This window comes from Podarcis gaigeae (assembly GCF_964106915.1).
Source record: "Podarcis gaigeae genome assembly, chromosome: 9".
NCBI classification, from domain to species: Eukaryota; Metazoa; Chordata; class Lepidosauria; order Squamata; family Lacertidae; genus Podarcis; species Podarcis gaigeae.
This window is the reverse complement of record NC_139685.1, coordinates 29,788,872-29,804,116: the sequence shown is the minus strand read 5'-3', so window position 1 is coordinate 29,804,116 and position 15,245 is coordinate 29,788,872. Positions and strand designations below refer to the sequence as shown.

At 40.6% G+C, this 15,245-nt stretch overlaps 1 protein-coding gene across 6 annotated transcripts in view; it reads left to right on the top strand.

The window, feature by feature from the left end:
• The window catches only part of STOX2 (storkhead box 2), a 124,808-nt gene extending 109,823 nt beyond the window's left edge, over positions 1-14,985 (top strand). For 4 of the 6 annotated variants that reach the window (XM_083755496.1, XM_083755498.1, XM_083755497.1 and 1 more), the window contains 2 exons: positions 5,435-7,706; positions 13,864-14,985. In XM_083755496.1, coding sequence (XP_083611622.1) covers positions 5,435-7,706; positions 13,864-14,059 — 2,468 coding nt within the window. In that variant the 3' untranslated portion in view covers positions 14,060-14,985. The remainder of the gene's footprint in view (positions 1-5,434; positions 7,707-13,863) is intronic. The other 2 variants (XR_014568055.1, XR_014568056.1) reach the window with 1 other exon arrangement.
• Positions 14,986-15,245: the final 260 nt, after the last annotated feature.

Here is a 15,245-nt window from a genome sequence, read left to right as displayed (position 1 = left end):
TACATAAACATTTTCATACCACTGCTGTTTTGTTTCCATCACAGATTGCAGATGTTATTACTGGTGATAACTGAGTCCTTTCATATTATTTTTATTTTTGTTGTGTTTCTCTCCCCCCCCCCCCTTTTATGTAAACCACCCACAGAATCTTTACTGAAGGATGGTATTCAAAATACTTGAAAGTAAGAATAGATCACCCCTATAGTCATCAGAATTGCTAATAACTGCTCTGGCATTTGCTTGTGAAAACCGGTACCAACCCACAGCCCATCTGGTTCAAAAACTGGTTGCCCATCTAAAGCTGCACTTATCAAACTGCTTCTGCTACTTTGCTGCTTTTTACACAACTCTTTAAGATTGAGTAATTTCAAAGCCACAGCCTTAGAAGAAAAATGTGCTTCCTCAGTGCAGGTTTTTACATTGCAACATAGCTACCTAGTTTGATGAGCAACAGAGCAGGTACAAATCTGGGTCATGGCTATATCAGAAATAAGGTATACTAATTATTTATAACCTCACATTGCAAGCACTGTACATCTTTAGTGTATCATGAGCAAAGGATGGTTTTTTTTCTACCCCTTGTTAAGCCACAGTGACAGTTCGGGGGGGCGGGGGAATCATTTTAGAAGTTTTAGTACAGTATTTGGAATTTGCTTTTCATAAATCTGTATTCATAGTGAATAAACACCAATTCCAGTAGAACATGCATCCTTTATTGTTATACCTTAGGGTTAGCTTTATTTAAAAGGAAGGGAGAGGGAACATGCTACTACTTCATTAACTAAAGCATTTAAGTGGTTGTTGTTATTATTATTATTAGGGATGCAGGTGGCGCTGTGGGTTAAACCACAGAGGCTAGGGCTTGCCGATTGGAAGGTCAGAGGTTCGAATCCCCACAATGGGGTGAGCTCCCGTTGCTCGGTCCCTGCTCCTGCCAACCTAGCAGTTCGAAAGCACGTCAAAGTGCAAGTAGATAAATAGGTACCGCTCTGGCGGGAAGGTAAACGGCGTTTCCGTGCGCTGCTCTGGTTCGCCAGGAGCGGCTTAGTCATGCTGGCCACATGACCTGGAAGCTGTATGCCGGCTCCCTCGGCCAATAAAGCGAGGTGAGCGCCGCAACCCCAGAGTTGATCACGACTAGACCTAATGGTCAGGGGTCCCTTTACCTTTACTTTATTATTATTATTACTACACAGTACTGTCTATTTACTGAAAGATAAGATTGTGAGCCAATGGGCATGCACCATCTAACAGACATGATACAAAAGGAAAACAAGATGGGAAGGCAAGAAAGCATTTGAGTATTCTGCATCTTCACCGGCCAATGGATGGGGCCAAGCTGATCTCTTCCTTGCTGTGATGTTCTTCCTATGAAGCAAGGCATGCAGCCTCCCAGTAACCTTAGGAGAACATCCCTTCAGCTCTGCGCTCCCAGCTGGAGCAGAGTGTTCTTCTGTGCAGGAAGTGAAGAAGCAATGACACTGCAGCTGTTCCTTTTCTGGCTGTTGGATAGGGCCAGGTTGGCCTCCACTTGTCATGCTTATATATAGAGGAAAGAGAGATTCCACAAATCTCTTGGCAGAGCTTGACTATAATGATGAACATAAAACAATTCTTCCTAATAGGCAAACATGGTGAATGCCTATTATCTTATTAAAAGAAATCGTTTTATGTAAAGTTATGTTCAATATTTGTTGGAAGGCAGATTGAATAATGCTCCCTGAGCCCAAGCTAGGGAAGGCAAATGGAATAGGTGCCTGTCATTAGAATGCAGCAACAAAAGGGAAGGCATTTTGGCCGTTTTCACTGTCAAGGTAGCTACAAAATTAGCATAATGTATGGGACTATTTAGGCACGGTAAACTGAAATGCAGTATAACTATTAATGCTGCTGTTACCTTGAGAAGTGAGGAAGTCATTTTCTGACAGCTGCCATGCTTCATTGTGGCCTCTTTCTAAAACTAGGATTCCTATACATTTCCTTTCTAAATTGCATCCAATTTACACACAGCAGCTTGAAATGTGTCTTACATTTAACTGGGTTCACCTTAGGTCAGCCTTCTTTTGTGGCCAGCAAACAAGACATAATCTTCTGTCTGGAAGCTCAGTGGAGGGCACAGCACACTTTCTTGAGATGTGGAAAATGTACATGTCTGATGATTCAGTGTCCAGACAGATTTTGCTTTTGAATTATTAAAGCACTACATAATCTTAAATAACACTACTGCTGTCAGGCAGTATTTTAAATTCCGGTTTCGCTGTGTTTTATTTATTTATTATCATTGAAAGAATTTACTGGTGAAGTGTAGGAATGAGGTAGCTTTTGAAGATGAACTAGACAAAGAAATATATTTTAATAGAAGTTTATCTAAACTGATTGCTAGTCATGGTAGTAACATGAATTATGTGTGATCTTTGGGGTGCATTTAACCTATAAAGTTTTCTCTAACTTTAAAATGGGTATAATATAAGGCAATGGTTATAGGGTTCATTTGAATTAATTATTTTGCCAGTATTGAAGAGATATACCTTTAGGTTGCAGGACCCTCTAAAATAGGGGTTTTGATTAATTGTAACCCTCAGATTCCCAGCTTCTTCTTTTTTAAAGAGCAGATTTCTAACATTTTTAGAGTGTGAGATGTGAGGCAGAATGTACAGGCAGCTTCTGATTTTGTGCGAGAAATTAGCCTCCTCCTGACTGTCAGGAGTATTTTACTTGGAACTGTATTTTACTTGGAACCCACCCACCTGTTGGGGGGGAATGGGGTAGCCCTGGAAATTCCCCTCCTACCAAAAAAACATTTGAATACCTATGCATGTGAGGGAGAAGCGCCCTTGGAGGAGAGAGACAGAGAGAGAAGTGTATGAGTTCTCGGGGGGGGGGGGGACAGACGGACCTATGCATATACAGAATGTGTGGTCAGTGAAAGGGAGATGTGTTATTATTAAAGGTAGGTAGGTAGGTATGAATATGTGGTCTGCATTTATGTGTGGTTTGTGGGAGACACTGAGAGATGTTTATGTGGTGTGTGTGTGTGTGTGTGTGTGTGTGTGTGAGAGAGAGAGAGAGAGAGAGAGAGAGAGAGAGAGAGAGAGATATGCACGTATGTCTGTGGGTAAGAGAACTAACGTTGTCGCTGCCTTGTATATTTTTCCTGAAGTGGTAGGGGAGAAAACAATTTTGTGTGATCTCCACAATCGGTACCAACAGGACATAGTTGACTTCCCATGGTAAGCCTGAGGTTTTTGGGGTGGGAGGAGTAATCAGCAATGACTGTGCTCTCTCTAATGTTTCATTACGATAGGCCCCTTATGGCTGCTGTTTTGTGACTGCTGCCTGCAGCTCTTTCTCAAAATTCAAGGTACTTATGCTGGTTCGAAAAGGTTTGCAACCCCTCCTCTAAAACACAGTGGAAGGTAGCACATTGGGTAAGAGGGTGCAGAGAGAGGGGGAGAATTGTCAGGCCACTGCACTAAAATGGATTGTGCATTTGTAATAAATTATGAGGCTCGATTAAATTATGCTACTTAATTCTTGTTGTACTGTTAGGCCTTTTGAAGATGTTTCTGCAGGGTACGGAAATGTTGCTTTGAAATGGTATCCTAACATATTTGAGCCATTATGATATAGCGCAATGGTGGTGAACTCCAGCCTATAAGCCTCCTCCCCATTTGACCTAAACCTTGCCTACATGTTCGCCACATGACTTCAGGCATGCCAAATTCAAAAGGGAAAATCGGGAGCATGCCCTAAGTGCCCTCTCAGTTCTTTCTTTCCAGCCAGCGCTTAAATCCAGCTCTCTTTAAAAATTTGTCACCTTTTCCACTCGCCCTCCAGTGACTGAAAAAGGTGACAAATTCAAAAAGTGCTAAGTTTAAATTAAATCTAGAAAGGAATAATGAGTAATGCACTTAGAGTGTGCCTCCACAGCTTGAATTTCCCCCCCAAAAGTATGAAAGCTTTTTCTTTCTTTTTTCAAATAACTGGATTTCTTCTCATGATTGTATGATGACGTTAAGATGGTGTTAAAAATTCTCGCACAGCCTAACACATTTTATAGCAAATTTTCTCACACTGTCACTTTTTCTTGTACTTTTTTCAGACATAAGCAGGAAAGTGATCTAAAAGCCTTCATTATGCATGGGATGGCTGCAGCACATGCCTTAGGATGTGTGGTGAAACAAGCTTGATTTGTTGTTGTAAGATTATTTTGGAATCTTGGTTTTGGTGGCGTCGCCCTCCCATTCCCATTACTTTCCAAATCAATAGTGTATTCTATATCCATTCTATACCCATTATGTCTTCTTGGTAACTAATGGTTTCTTCGTGCCTTGTAAGTTTGCTTTAAAAAGTTAACATGTGCCCTTAATAGCATAGAAATTTACTGTATTTACTCAAATGTAATGCGCACCTTTTTTGGCCAAATTACGTTGCGAAAATTAGGGTGCGCATTAGATTTGATGGTGCATTTATATTTGCCAGCAAAAACTTTTTTGGTTTCAGGGTTTTGAAATTTGAGGTGTGCATTAGTTTTGATGGCACATTAGATTGATGTAAATACAGTAATTTGGGTAGCATCTTATGTTGCAGCTGCACAGTTTCTTTGGCTGCATATTCAGCCATATGGGATGGAAAAGAACAATCTCTTTAAGATACTTTGTTTGTCATCTTCATACTGAATATTCACTGTGAAGCTATTTTATTTGTCTAGCTTTTGCATAAAGCCTCCACGGTTTCTCTAGTCAACCTGTTGCGTTTCTGAATTGGTCTTACAGTTAGCTTTACCTCAAGTTCAAAATCTAATGCCATCTGTGTATTGTGTGAAAAATTTGACATAATCTGACTTTCTCCTGATATTGAAACAACACTTTCTTTTAGATTGAATTCTGCACCTTCAGTTTTCTTAAGATAATAGTTTGCGATATAATCAGGGAAATGTTGATCTGCTTCTTTAAGGTGTATTTCCCTCCCCATGGGCATTTGTTATTAATTTTCTGATATGATTTCTTTATTTAAATACATGTGCAGATACCAAAAACAGCATATTTATTATTGCCTTGTTTTTGTGTTATATGCAATAACTTGGCTAATTAGGATTTAAATATTTATCAAGGTAAGTGGTGTGTGTGAGAAGAATCCACAATATTTAATAAAGATTTTTAGTTTGGGGCTTGGTGTGGAGGTGTAACTTTGAACCTTAAGGTTCGCCAACACTTTGAAAATAAATAAGGGGATTTTTTCACATTCTGCTAGTGCTTTCCCTTTTTAGTTAATAATTTAGAGACCTCAAGTGCAAGAGATAGGTTAAAAGCAAACATGCTGGAGGATGCTTGACCAAGTTTTGCTTGCTCAGCAGAAACTATCATGTCAAGGATCTGCATACTTTGGGAAGGGTTAAAAGGAACTCATAAATACATTTTGCTGTTGTTTTCAGGTGTTCCAACGCCAAGTCCAGAAATCCTTCGTCACACCTTAAACATGCTGGTACGGGAGAGGAAAATATACCCAACACCAGATGGCTACTTCATTGTGACCCCACAGACTTATTTTATAACACCATCCCTTATTAGAACTAACAGTAAATGGTACCATCTGGATGAGAGGATACCTGACAGGTCTCAGTGTACCTCTCCACAGCAAGGAACTATAACGCCTTCCACCTCGGGCTGCGTCAGAGACCGGACATTACCCAAAAACCACTGCGACTCCTGCCATTGTTGTAGAGAAGACATGCACAGCATGCATGCCTCCACTCTGCAGAGGAAATCGGCAAAAGACTGCAAGGACTCCTACTGCCCCCCTTCCATGTGCCAGGTGCCACCCACTGAAAAAAGTAAAAGTACTGTAAATTTTTCGTATAAAACAGAGACACTTACAAAGCCTAAGGATGGAGAAAAGCAGTCTAAGAAATTTGGGCTAAAATTGTTTCGACTAAGCTTCAAAAAGGACAAGACAAAACAGCTGGCCAACTTTTCTGCCCAGTTTCCTCCAGAAGAATGGCCTTTGAGGGATGAAGATACCCCTACCACTATACCTAGGGAGGTAGAGATGGAGATTATTAGGCGTATTAACCCAGATCTAACTGTGGAAAATGTCATGAGGCACACTGCACTAATGAAGAAACTTGAAGAAGAAAAAGCTCAACGAAGCAAAGCTGGATCTTCAGCTCACCATAGTGGGAGAAGCAAAAAGAGTAGAAGTCATAGGAAGTCTCATGGGAAATCTCGGTCACATAGCAAAACTCGGGTCTCTAAAGGGGATCCTTCAGAGGGCTCCCATTTGGACGTTCCGGGTGAAAGAGAGTATGATTTCTATGATCCCCTCACAAGGTCCCCACGCGAAGGCTGTTTCATAATAGAACACAAGAGGGACAATTTCATTATGCACAGCAGCCCTAACGTTCTTGAATCTCACTTTCCTATGACACCTGAATGGGATGTATCTGGTGAACTAGCCAAAAGGAGAACTGAAATGCCTTTTCCTGAACCTTCAAGGGGAAGCTCCCATTCTAAGGTCCATCGAAGCCACAGCCATACGCAGGACCGAAGATCAAGGAATGAGAGGTCTAATAAAGCCAAGGAGCGGTCTCGATCGATGGATAACTCCAAAGGACCTCTGGGTGCTCCTCCTTTAGGTACACCTGAAGACATAGCTGAAGCTTGCAGTCAAGATGACCAAACAACCAGCCAAACATACATTGACGATAGCACCTTAAGGCCTTCTCAATCACTAAGTCATCAAAGGGCTCTTATGTCATCTGCAAACTACAAAGAAGTAGTTAAACCCGAAAAGACTGGTGGCAATGCAGAAACTCCCATTTCCTGTAGCCTCTTGGAACAAAGCAAGCCAGCCGAGAATTTGCCCCCGTATAATGAGCTCAACTCCTGTACAACGAAATCAGCAATTGATGATTATTTTCAGTGTAACACTTCTAGTGAAACTGTACTTACTGCTCCTTCACCTTTGGGGAAAAATAAAGAAGACCACGACACAGTGATTTTGACAGAAAGCGTTAAAAAAGTGTCTCCCTCTGAGAGGCAGTCTCAGCACATAGCCAGAGAGCCTGGGGTGCACAAAGAGGAGTCACCTAAAGGGCCAAACAGCAGTGGTGGACCCGTTGCAACTAGCCAAACCCCCGAAGTGATTGCAAATGGCCGACTGGTTCAACACCACAACACGGAATCTAGTAGCCTTGATAAGAGGAAAGAAATATTTAGTAAAGACACACTTTTTAAGCCTCTTCACAGTACTCTCTCTGTGAACAGTTTTCACAAGCCTAGTGTGCCACTACTAAAACCTCATCAAAAGACACCTTCTGATGCATTGCCAGGCAGATGCGACAAACTCGAGCAAGCTATGGTGACCTCAGTAACACAAGTCATACCTGTTTCACAGAGACAGCAAGAAACAGCCGGAAACCAAGAGGCATCCTTTGACTATTACAACGTATCAGATGATGACGATTCTGATGAAGGGACCAATAAGAATGCTGAAGAAGAAAAGAACCGGGATGATGTGGGCACTATGCAGTGGCTGCTTGAGCGGGAAAAAGAAAGAGACCTGCAAAGGAAGTTTGAGAAGAATCTGACTCTCCTTGCTCCAAAGGAAACGGAAAACAGCAACAACCAGAGAGCCACACATTCAGCAAGACTGGACAGCATGGACAGCAGCAGCATCACCGTCGATAGTGGGTTCAATTCGCCACGGTAAGATCTTAACATTCATTTACCAAAACCTGTAATATTTTAATCTTAAATTATCGTGTCCTACATACGCATTAAGTATTACGAGGCTGGGCTATTATTCAATGATAACATTTTATAGCAGGTTTTCTTTGCTAACTTTATGCTGGCTGGTTGGTTACTCGTCCCAAGTCAGGCAGCCACCAGACATTTGTGAGGTTGTTTACACAACTGGGGATAATTGTGATTATTTCAGAGGATGACTAGGTCAGTATTATTCTGCTAAATAATCAGCCTTTAAGCTCAGAAAGTTAACTAAACTCTTTCTGAATGAACTCTGTCACCATACGGTCAAGTGGTAAAGGAAGCTTTTATCAGCCGAAAAGGGAGAGCATGAACCCAACAGAGCCAAGGTCTGCTTATACTTTTCCTTAAGCTTTGGCAAAAATGGATGTGATACAGATACTCAAACATGGTGCAGCTGTGTGGTGAAATTCTTGCCTATATGGATTATCTGCCTAGGTTTATACACTCGAGCATAGAAGGGATCCTATAGGATTGCAGAGTCAAGTCATTTTTTGTTTTATTGCAATGAATAGTGAACCCTACCAGTCTCTGCACACTTCTGGTAATGATTGCAATAGTCTTTATATTATCAGTTATCCTGAAATGAAGACGAAAGTAGTGAGCAACCAATGTTGGAAGGACAACTCATTGGGAAGAATGCCTGTGGAGCCCACGGTTGCTTCCTCTAGCAGTGCTAGACTAGACTTGTGTCCTCTGAGGCCAGAGAGCAGGAGGAAAAGAGAGCATGATCTCAACAAGATCAGGTTCCTCCCACACTGTTTCTTAATCTAAGGCAAGAAGTTGTACAGATAGTCAGATCTGGTGATCAGACTGTAGGCTGTGACATTTTTCCTATGTGGAAATGATCTTCTGTCGGAGATTTGTCATGCATGAAATAGCACTGTTAGCTTGATCTTGGTGCTCTTTGGCTCTGGAAAGAGAGCTTGCTTTCCTCACAGCCGCTTCTTGCTGTTAACTCAGGGAGCCTGTGCCTAGAAGGTCCGATTCCTGTGCCGGAGGCTCTAATTACGGGTTTCTCTGAGCTTCTGTAGACCTTGCTGTTGTCTTTGTTTTCTGGTCAGCTCCCACAGAGCTCTGTTGTTGTTTCTCAAATTGGCCTATTTTCTACTGGGTTTGTAGCTCTTGGAGACCAGACAAAGACGAGGATGGTATTATTGCACGTGTTTTGTCAAAAGTAAATTGCTTCTATCAAACTACCTGCATCTTATACTGTTGCACGAGGCCTGAGGAAAAGAAGCAAAGCTTTCTGTCTGGTCATGGCTGCCTTTTCCAGGGTGTGTGTAGAGGTGCAATTTTATTTGACTATTTCAACCAAGGCTTTTTAAAAAAACGTCAGTTTTATGGACATGCTATTCATATCATTATGAATGTAAAAGGCAGGCTTTTGTTTCTGTCCTGCAGGTTCTGTAATCTAATCTCTCTGCCTCTGTAGCTCAGAGGGAGAGCATTTGCCTCGCAGGCAGAAGATCTTAGGTTCAGTCCTTAGCATCTCCAGGTTGAGCTGGGAGCATCTCCTGTCTGAAACCCTGGATAGCCACTGCCAGTCAGTGTCAGCAAAACTGTCACAGATGGTTCAGTATTCCATCTCAATATCAGGCAGTTTCCTGTATTGCTTCTCTCATAGACAGAACCTTTTTCACCCCTTCTTTTTATTTTCTTTATTCTTCACTGGCTCAGGGAAGAACTTAGTGTTTTCCAAATCTCCATGCATTACTACCCTGCAAAATGCCACGCAACAGGATTTTCAAAGTAGCGGTTGGGGTGGAATTCTTTGCACTTTCCCTCTGTATGTGTGGGACAGGGGTTTTAGTCTGTTAATGACTAAGGTTCTCTTCAGATTATTTTCCGTGGATTAGACAGAGTGGATTCCTTGCTCTTAAATATAATCCATAATTTACCATAACAACAAAATCAGCAAACCATGGTTAGTAATTGCCCTCGAAACCAGGATTGGAAACCATGGCTTGAGGTGGATTTCTGATGCTGGATTGGAGAACAGGCCTATCTTGCCAGTTCACAAGTCACACAGCAAAGCAGGTAACTGAAAGAGAAGGCTCAGAGGAAACAAACCAGGATTTGGAGAAACACCTGAATTGAGCCAATTCACATTAACACCTCTGGAAGAACTACATATATGAACGTGGATATAAATTTCTTCTGCAGTTTCCTACATTTCCCTCCATATAGCACTGTAGTTAACTATCCATTTGTATAGTTTCATACACATTTTATGAGCAATTACCACCAGCAATTAGCAAAAGTTACAATCTCATTTTGGTGCAGACGAAAACCAGAAAATACAGTGGTACCTCGGTTTTCGAGCGCCTTGGAAGCTGAACATGTTGATTTTTGAACACCGAAAACCTGGAAGTAATTGCTTCCCTTTTCGAATGCACTTTGGATGTCAAATGGCTTCCACTGCATCCCCCCCCCCAATTTTCTCCATTGACTTGGCAGCCAGCCCTTTGTGACTAGTTGTCGAACAGTCTTCCAGAACGGATTACGTTCAACAACAGAGGTACCACTGTATTTACACTACTGGTGCATGCATATATATATATATATATATATATACACACACACACACACACTTTTTTTATTTGTTACTTAAGCAGTTTCTTCATATAAAGAGCTATATTGCATTCACTCAAAAGTAAACATAATTTGTTCCTATTTTCAGAGAATGGACTGTTGGCCTAGGACATGAACCCATCTGTCCATCTAGAACATCTAGGCTAAATACTGTCAAGGAACTGGGATGGAAGGGAGGAATAAGCATGTTTTCTCTACTTCCTTCCAATCTTCCAGGTTGCTACCACATGGTTTTTTTAGATTTTTATATTGCTGAAGCTCCCTTTCAGTGAGTGATTCTTACATTGGCTGCCATACTCCTAGAATGGAAGGTAATATAAGAAGGTCATTCACAGGGAACAACCCAGCTGGGTGTCACAGCCTTTTGTGACCCTTATAACATGCTATATGTTTTAACTTTGAGAGAAAGAAGTGGAAAGGCTCAAAACAGCTGGTGTGGAAGCTATCTAAGGAGAAGATAGCAAATACCTTTAATTTAATTTGTAATATTAATGTATTGGGTTAAAAATATATATATAACTTTTTTTTACTTCCTTGAAGTTTGTGTTTGAGAAATTTTATATGAAAATTGTTAAGGCCAATGGCAATAACAATAACATTGCTACTGGTAATTAATAAAGTGCTCTATGTGCGGTTGGTTACCCTTGAAAAGTGTTCTGAAACTGCAACTGCTGCAAAATGCTGTAGCCAGGTTGCTGACAGGTGCTCGATATTTTGATTCTGTCATGCCAGTTTTGTGTGATCTGTACACTGTTTACTGGTGTGTTTCTGGCCCCAATTCAAGGTGCTGGTGTTGACCTTTTGGGCACTGATTACCTTGAGAACTGCCTTTTTCTGCACATTTCTTCCTGACATTGCCAGTCATTTATGCGAAGCCCTACTCTACATCCTTCAATCCCAGGAAGCAGGACTAGCAGTAAATACGATTTGGGCCTTTTCTCTCCTGTGCAACACATGTCGAATGCCAGCTTAGCTGTGTTAGGTCCACACTATACTGTATTTGTGGCTGGTAAAAATATTAATTAATTTAAAAGATTGTTCTCTCTTTGCTGGTTTATCTTTGTCTTAATTTTAGTGGGATTTTAATTCTTGTTATTCTTGTTATTTATTTTTACATTACACCAGTATTTATTTTACTGGGGATTTTATATATTTTGTTCTTTGAGTTTATTTGGAAATTAGGTGAGGCATATATATTTTTTTAGAGTTATACAATCAACAACTCTGTTCAGCAACATGTGGTGGTGATGGTGCTGTGAGATCCTACCAATAGTCCATAATGCCCTATCTCCCCTATATATTCAGTGAGAAGTGTGCATTGGGTGTTCATTCTTACGGTTTTATTACCGATGTGATATTTCCACCATGATCACTCTCTAGTTGAAATGCCACTGCAGAATGATGGCATTTCAGGAATTGGCTGGCTATAACAGTCTATTTGTGGCAGAGCAATTGGGTTATCTGGGAAAGATTTACCATTGGCTGAACAATATGGCTTCATATGAGATATTAATGGCCTAAATATGAACTTGGAATTGAGGTAGTAATTGATTAGTTTGATTATTTAATTTCTATGCTGCTTAATATACTAAAAATATCCCTTAGGCGGCATGCAGAAAACTGAAGCAACAACAGACAACTTAAAATATTTCAAAAATACACAGTTACATACAAAAATGTTACATTAATGCAAATATATACATACAGTGGAACCTTGGTTCTCGAACTTAATCCATTCCGGAAGTCCATTTGACTCCTGAAATGTTTGGAAATCAAGACACGGCTTCCGATTGGCACAGGCGCCCTGGAAACAATAGCCGACAGCTGCATTGAACGCTCAGCTTCCGAAAAACGTTCGGAAAACGGAACACTTCCAGGTTTTCAGCGTTCGGGAGCCAATTTCTTTGTCATCTAAGCCATTTGGGAACCAAGGTTCCACCGTATATAAATCAATATCAGTTCATTTGCCTTTTAACTCACCCTTCCTCTCAGCGTCTGGGTTCTCACCCAGGATCTAAACAAACACTCAATTCACCCACAACAAGAAGAGCTCATGGAAATGGCACCCTAATCTTTCACTCTAGACTTGCTTTTTATGGGCAGGCCCAAGGCCCACTTCTTCAGGCTGCCCACAACGGTGTCCCATTGAGCTGCACTCTCTACACCAATTTCTAGGTACAGCAGATTTGTTGGGTTCCCCAGAGGGTCTAGAGGATGGGAAGAGGGAGTCCCTCCACTCACAGCTCTTTCTTCACACGATGAAAAATAAAAGACCACTGCTATTCTTAACATAAACATGAATGATACTTAACTATAACAGACAAAAGTGAATGTTGCTTTACACAGAAGGAAAAAGGGGAGGGTAACAGAAGGGAAAAGTAAAGAAATTCAGAAGCAAACTTATTACAATTGTCTTGTAGGTTCATGCATGCACATCATTTTTCTTTGCCCCCGCCCTGGGGGTGCCAAGCATCACTTGCTGTACCTGTAGTTACGACCTGCTGTCTACTACAGACGATGTTTTTGATATACAAAGGAATATTGGTAACATGCTTAGGCCCACGCATATTTTAGGCAAGGATAAGGTCAGTCTTTTGTCATGGTTGCATGATAAAATTATGGGAAAGGTGTCATGCTGACAGCATGATATATATAAAAAATTATTTTTAAAGGCTTTTCAGATTTATCCTGAAATGTTCTGTATGCTACATAAGGAGCAGTAAGTGCCTGTGCTCAGTGGAGCCTGTGATACAGCAGTAATTCTTATATCTTAGTTCAGTCATGCAGCCACACGTCTGGTCCAGGGCAACCCTGTTCTTGAGTGCACCAGTCTGGAATGGAAAGGTGCTACATTTCACCTGCAATAGGGATATATTGTTTGCTTCACTTGAACAACAATTGACAATATCTACACCTTGACATGGGCTCAGTATTAAGGACTTATTAAATCTTGCGTAAAGTATTGAAATTATTAATTATAACATATACTAATATTCAGTGTTGAAGAATTTTGATCATGAGTTCAGAGTTCATAACATGGCTTGGCTTAGCACATCATAAGAGTTAAAAAGACAGAGGATGCGAAAAGCAACTGTGAGCTCTTCTCCAGGAGTCTGCATGTTTACACAGCTCTGATAAGCTATAATTTCACTTTCTGTGATGTGGAAGCATCTGAACCCAGAATTTTGGTTTGTCAGTCAACAACAAACTTGGCTGGAGTCTGGCTAGAGATCCTGGTTTTTTTAAGAAGGAAACAAACCATAATCGGACATCACACTAAGCTGTTCTTTTTTACCCACTGATGTCAAGGCAAGAGAGAAGTAGGAGTGATTGGGCTTGTGCACAGTATGGTTTATTAAACTAGGGTCCTTGGCTTACTGTTAAAATGCAAAAGTAGGAATTTCTTTATATAACCTTCTGTGTTACCTTTTCTTGCAGGCAAGTAGACGGATATATGTACAACTGTTATATGTGTGTTTGTTTCCTCCCCTTCTCTCTCTAGTACTCGTGAGAGCTTAGCTTCCAACACGTCAAGCATTGTTGAAAGCAACAGGCGCCAGAACCCAGCTCTCAGTCCTGCACATGGTGGTGCAGGTCCAGTGTTCAGCTTCCGCGCAACTGCTGACCCGCCAACAAGCGAAACTGAAAAACTGCAGAAACCTGCTAATTGCCTGCAAGCTTCTGTTACAAGTGTTTGATAGTGCTTCTGCCTCAGATCTTCTGTCTCATCCTATACAGCAAAGTTTACGACGCTGGGACTGATGTTTACGTCTTTTGGAGGGGGGAAAAACCAGGCATCTCAACCGCACAGTTTTTGTGTCTACCTAAACTGTGTTGCTACATAGGCTAGGGACAACAAAGAAATCTTTATTTCAAGGTATTGCTTTTCACATTTTGCGGCTCTGTAGCAAGAGAATAGCAGTAGGGATAATATGTACACTTTTGCTTCACTTAATCGTAACTGAGCACATATATGAAAGTCTAGACACTGTAAGTGTAATCTGCATTTTCAATGTCATGCAGTTGCCAACTTCATTTTAAAATGCCACAGATATGTGATGCCCCCTACCACTGGTTAAACTATTTGCCACAGAGATGGTTCTTTTCCTTTATAAACTGAGCCTTTGTTGAAAGTAAACAGGTAAGGGTCACCTTGAGGGAAAACAATGCGAAATGAGTCTAGGAAAGACCTCAGCTCTACCTGTGAATTATTTATACATCTGTCATTTTCACTGTGAGTCTTCATGACATGATCTTGCAAGAATCCATAGCAAAAGTAAGTCAAAAGAGGTCGTGTTTTTGGGAAGAGGTGGGGAATAATGGAGATGTTATCTATTTTTACTTTGATTTTTTTAAAGTATGAGATGTTTCCCTAAAACTTATTTCTTAATTTCCCCTAGTTGAAAGCAGGGATATAAGACTTTGAATTGAAGGTGAGGAAGGAGAAACCTAACTTTGATTGAGGCACATCACTAAGTGATAGAAGAGGTAACAGGTGTTTTTTGTTTTTAAAAATATAAAAGGCAAGTAAAGTGATCACTTTTTTAATGTGTCACTCCAGTTGTTACCCCAAATTATTAATATTATTATTATTATCAAAGTAATTTGGAAGAAGAAGAAGAAGAAGAAGAAGAAGAAGAAGAAGAAGAAGAAGAAGAAAGTTCTTTGTGATACAAATGATGAATTATGGCCTGAAGGGTTGATTTCTTTCTATGGAAGGACATATTATATTTTTATTTTATGTAGCTTTTAGAGTGCCTAAATTAGGCTATTGAAACTAGCATACACTGTAGAGAAAAGATTTAGAGACTAATAAACTTCAGGCCTTTTATTGAATTACATTTCTTTGTGAGTAAACATTGTATGGAAATACTTAGTTTAAAA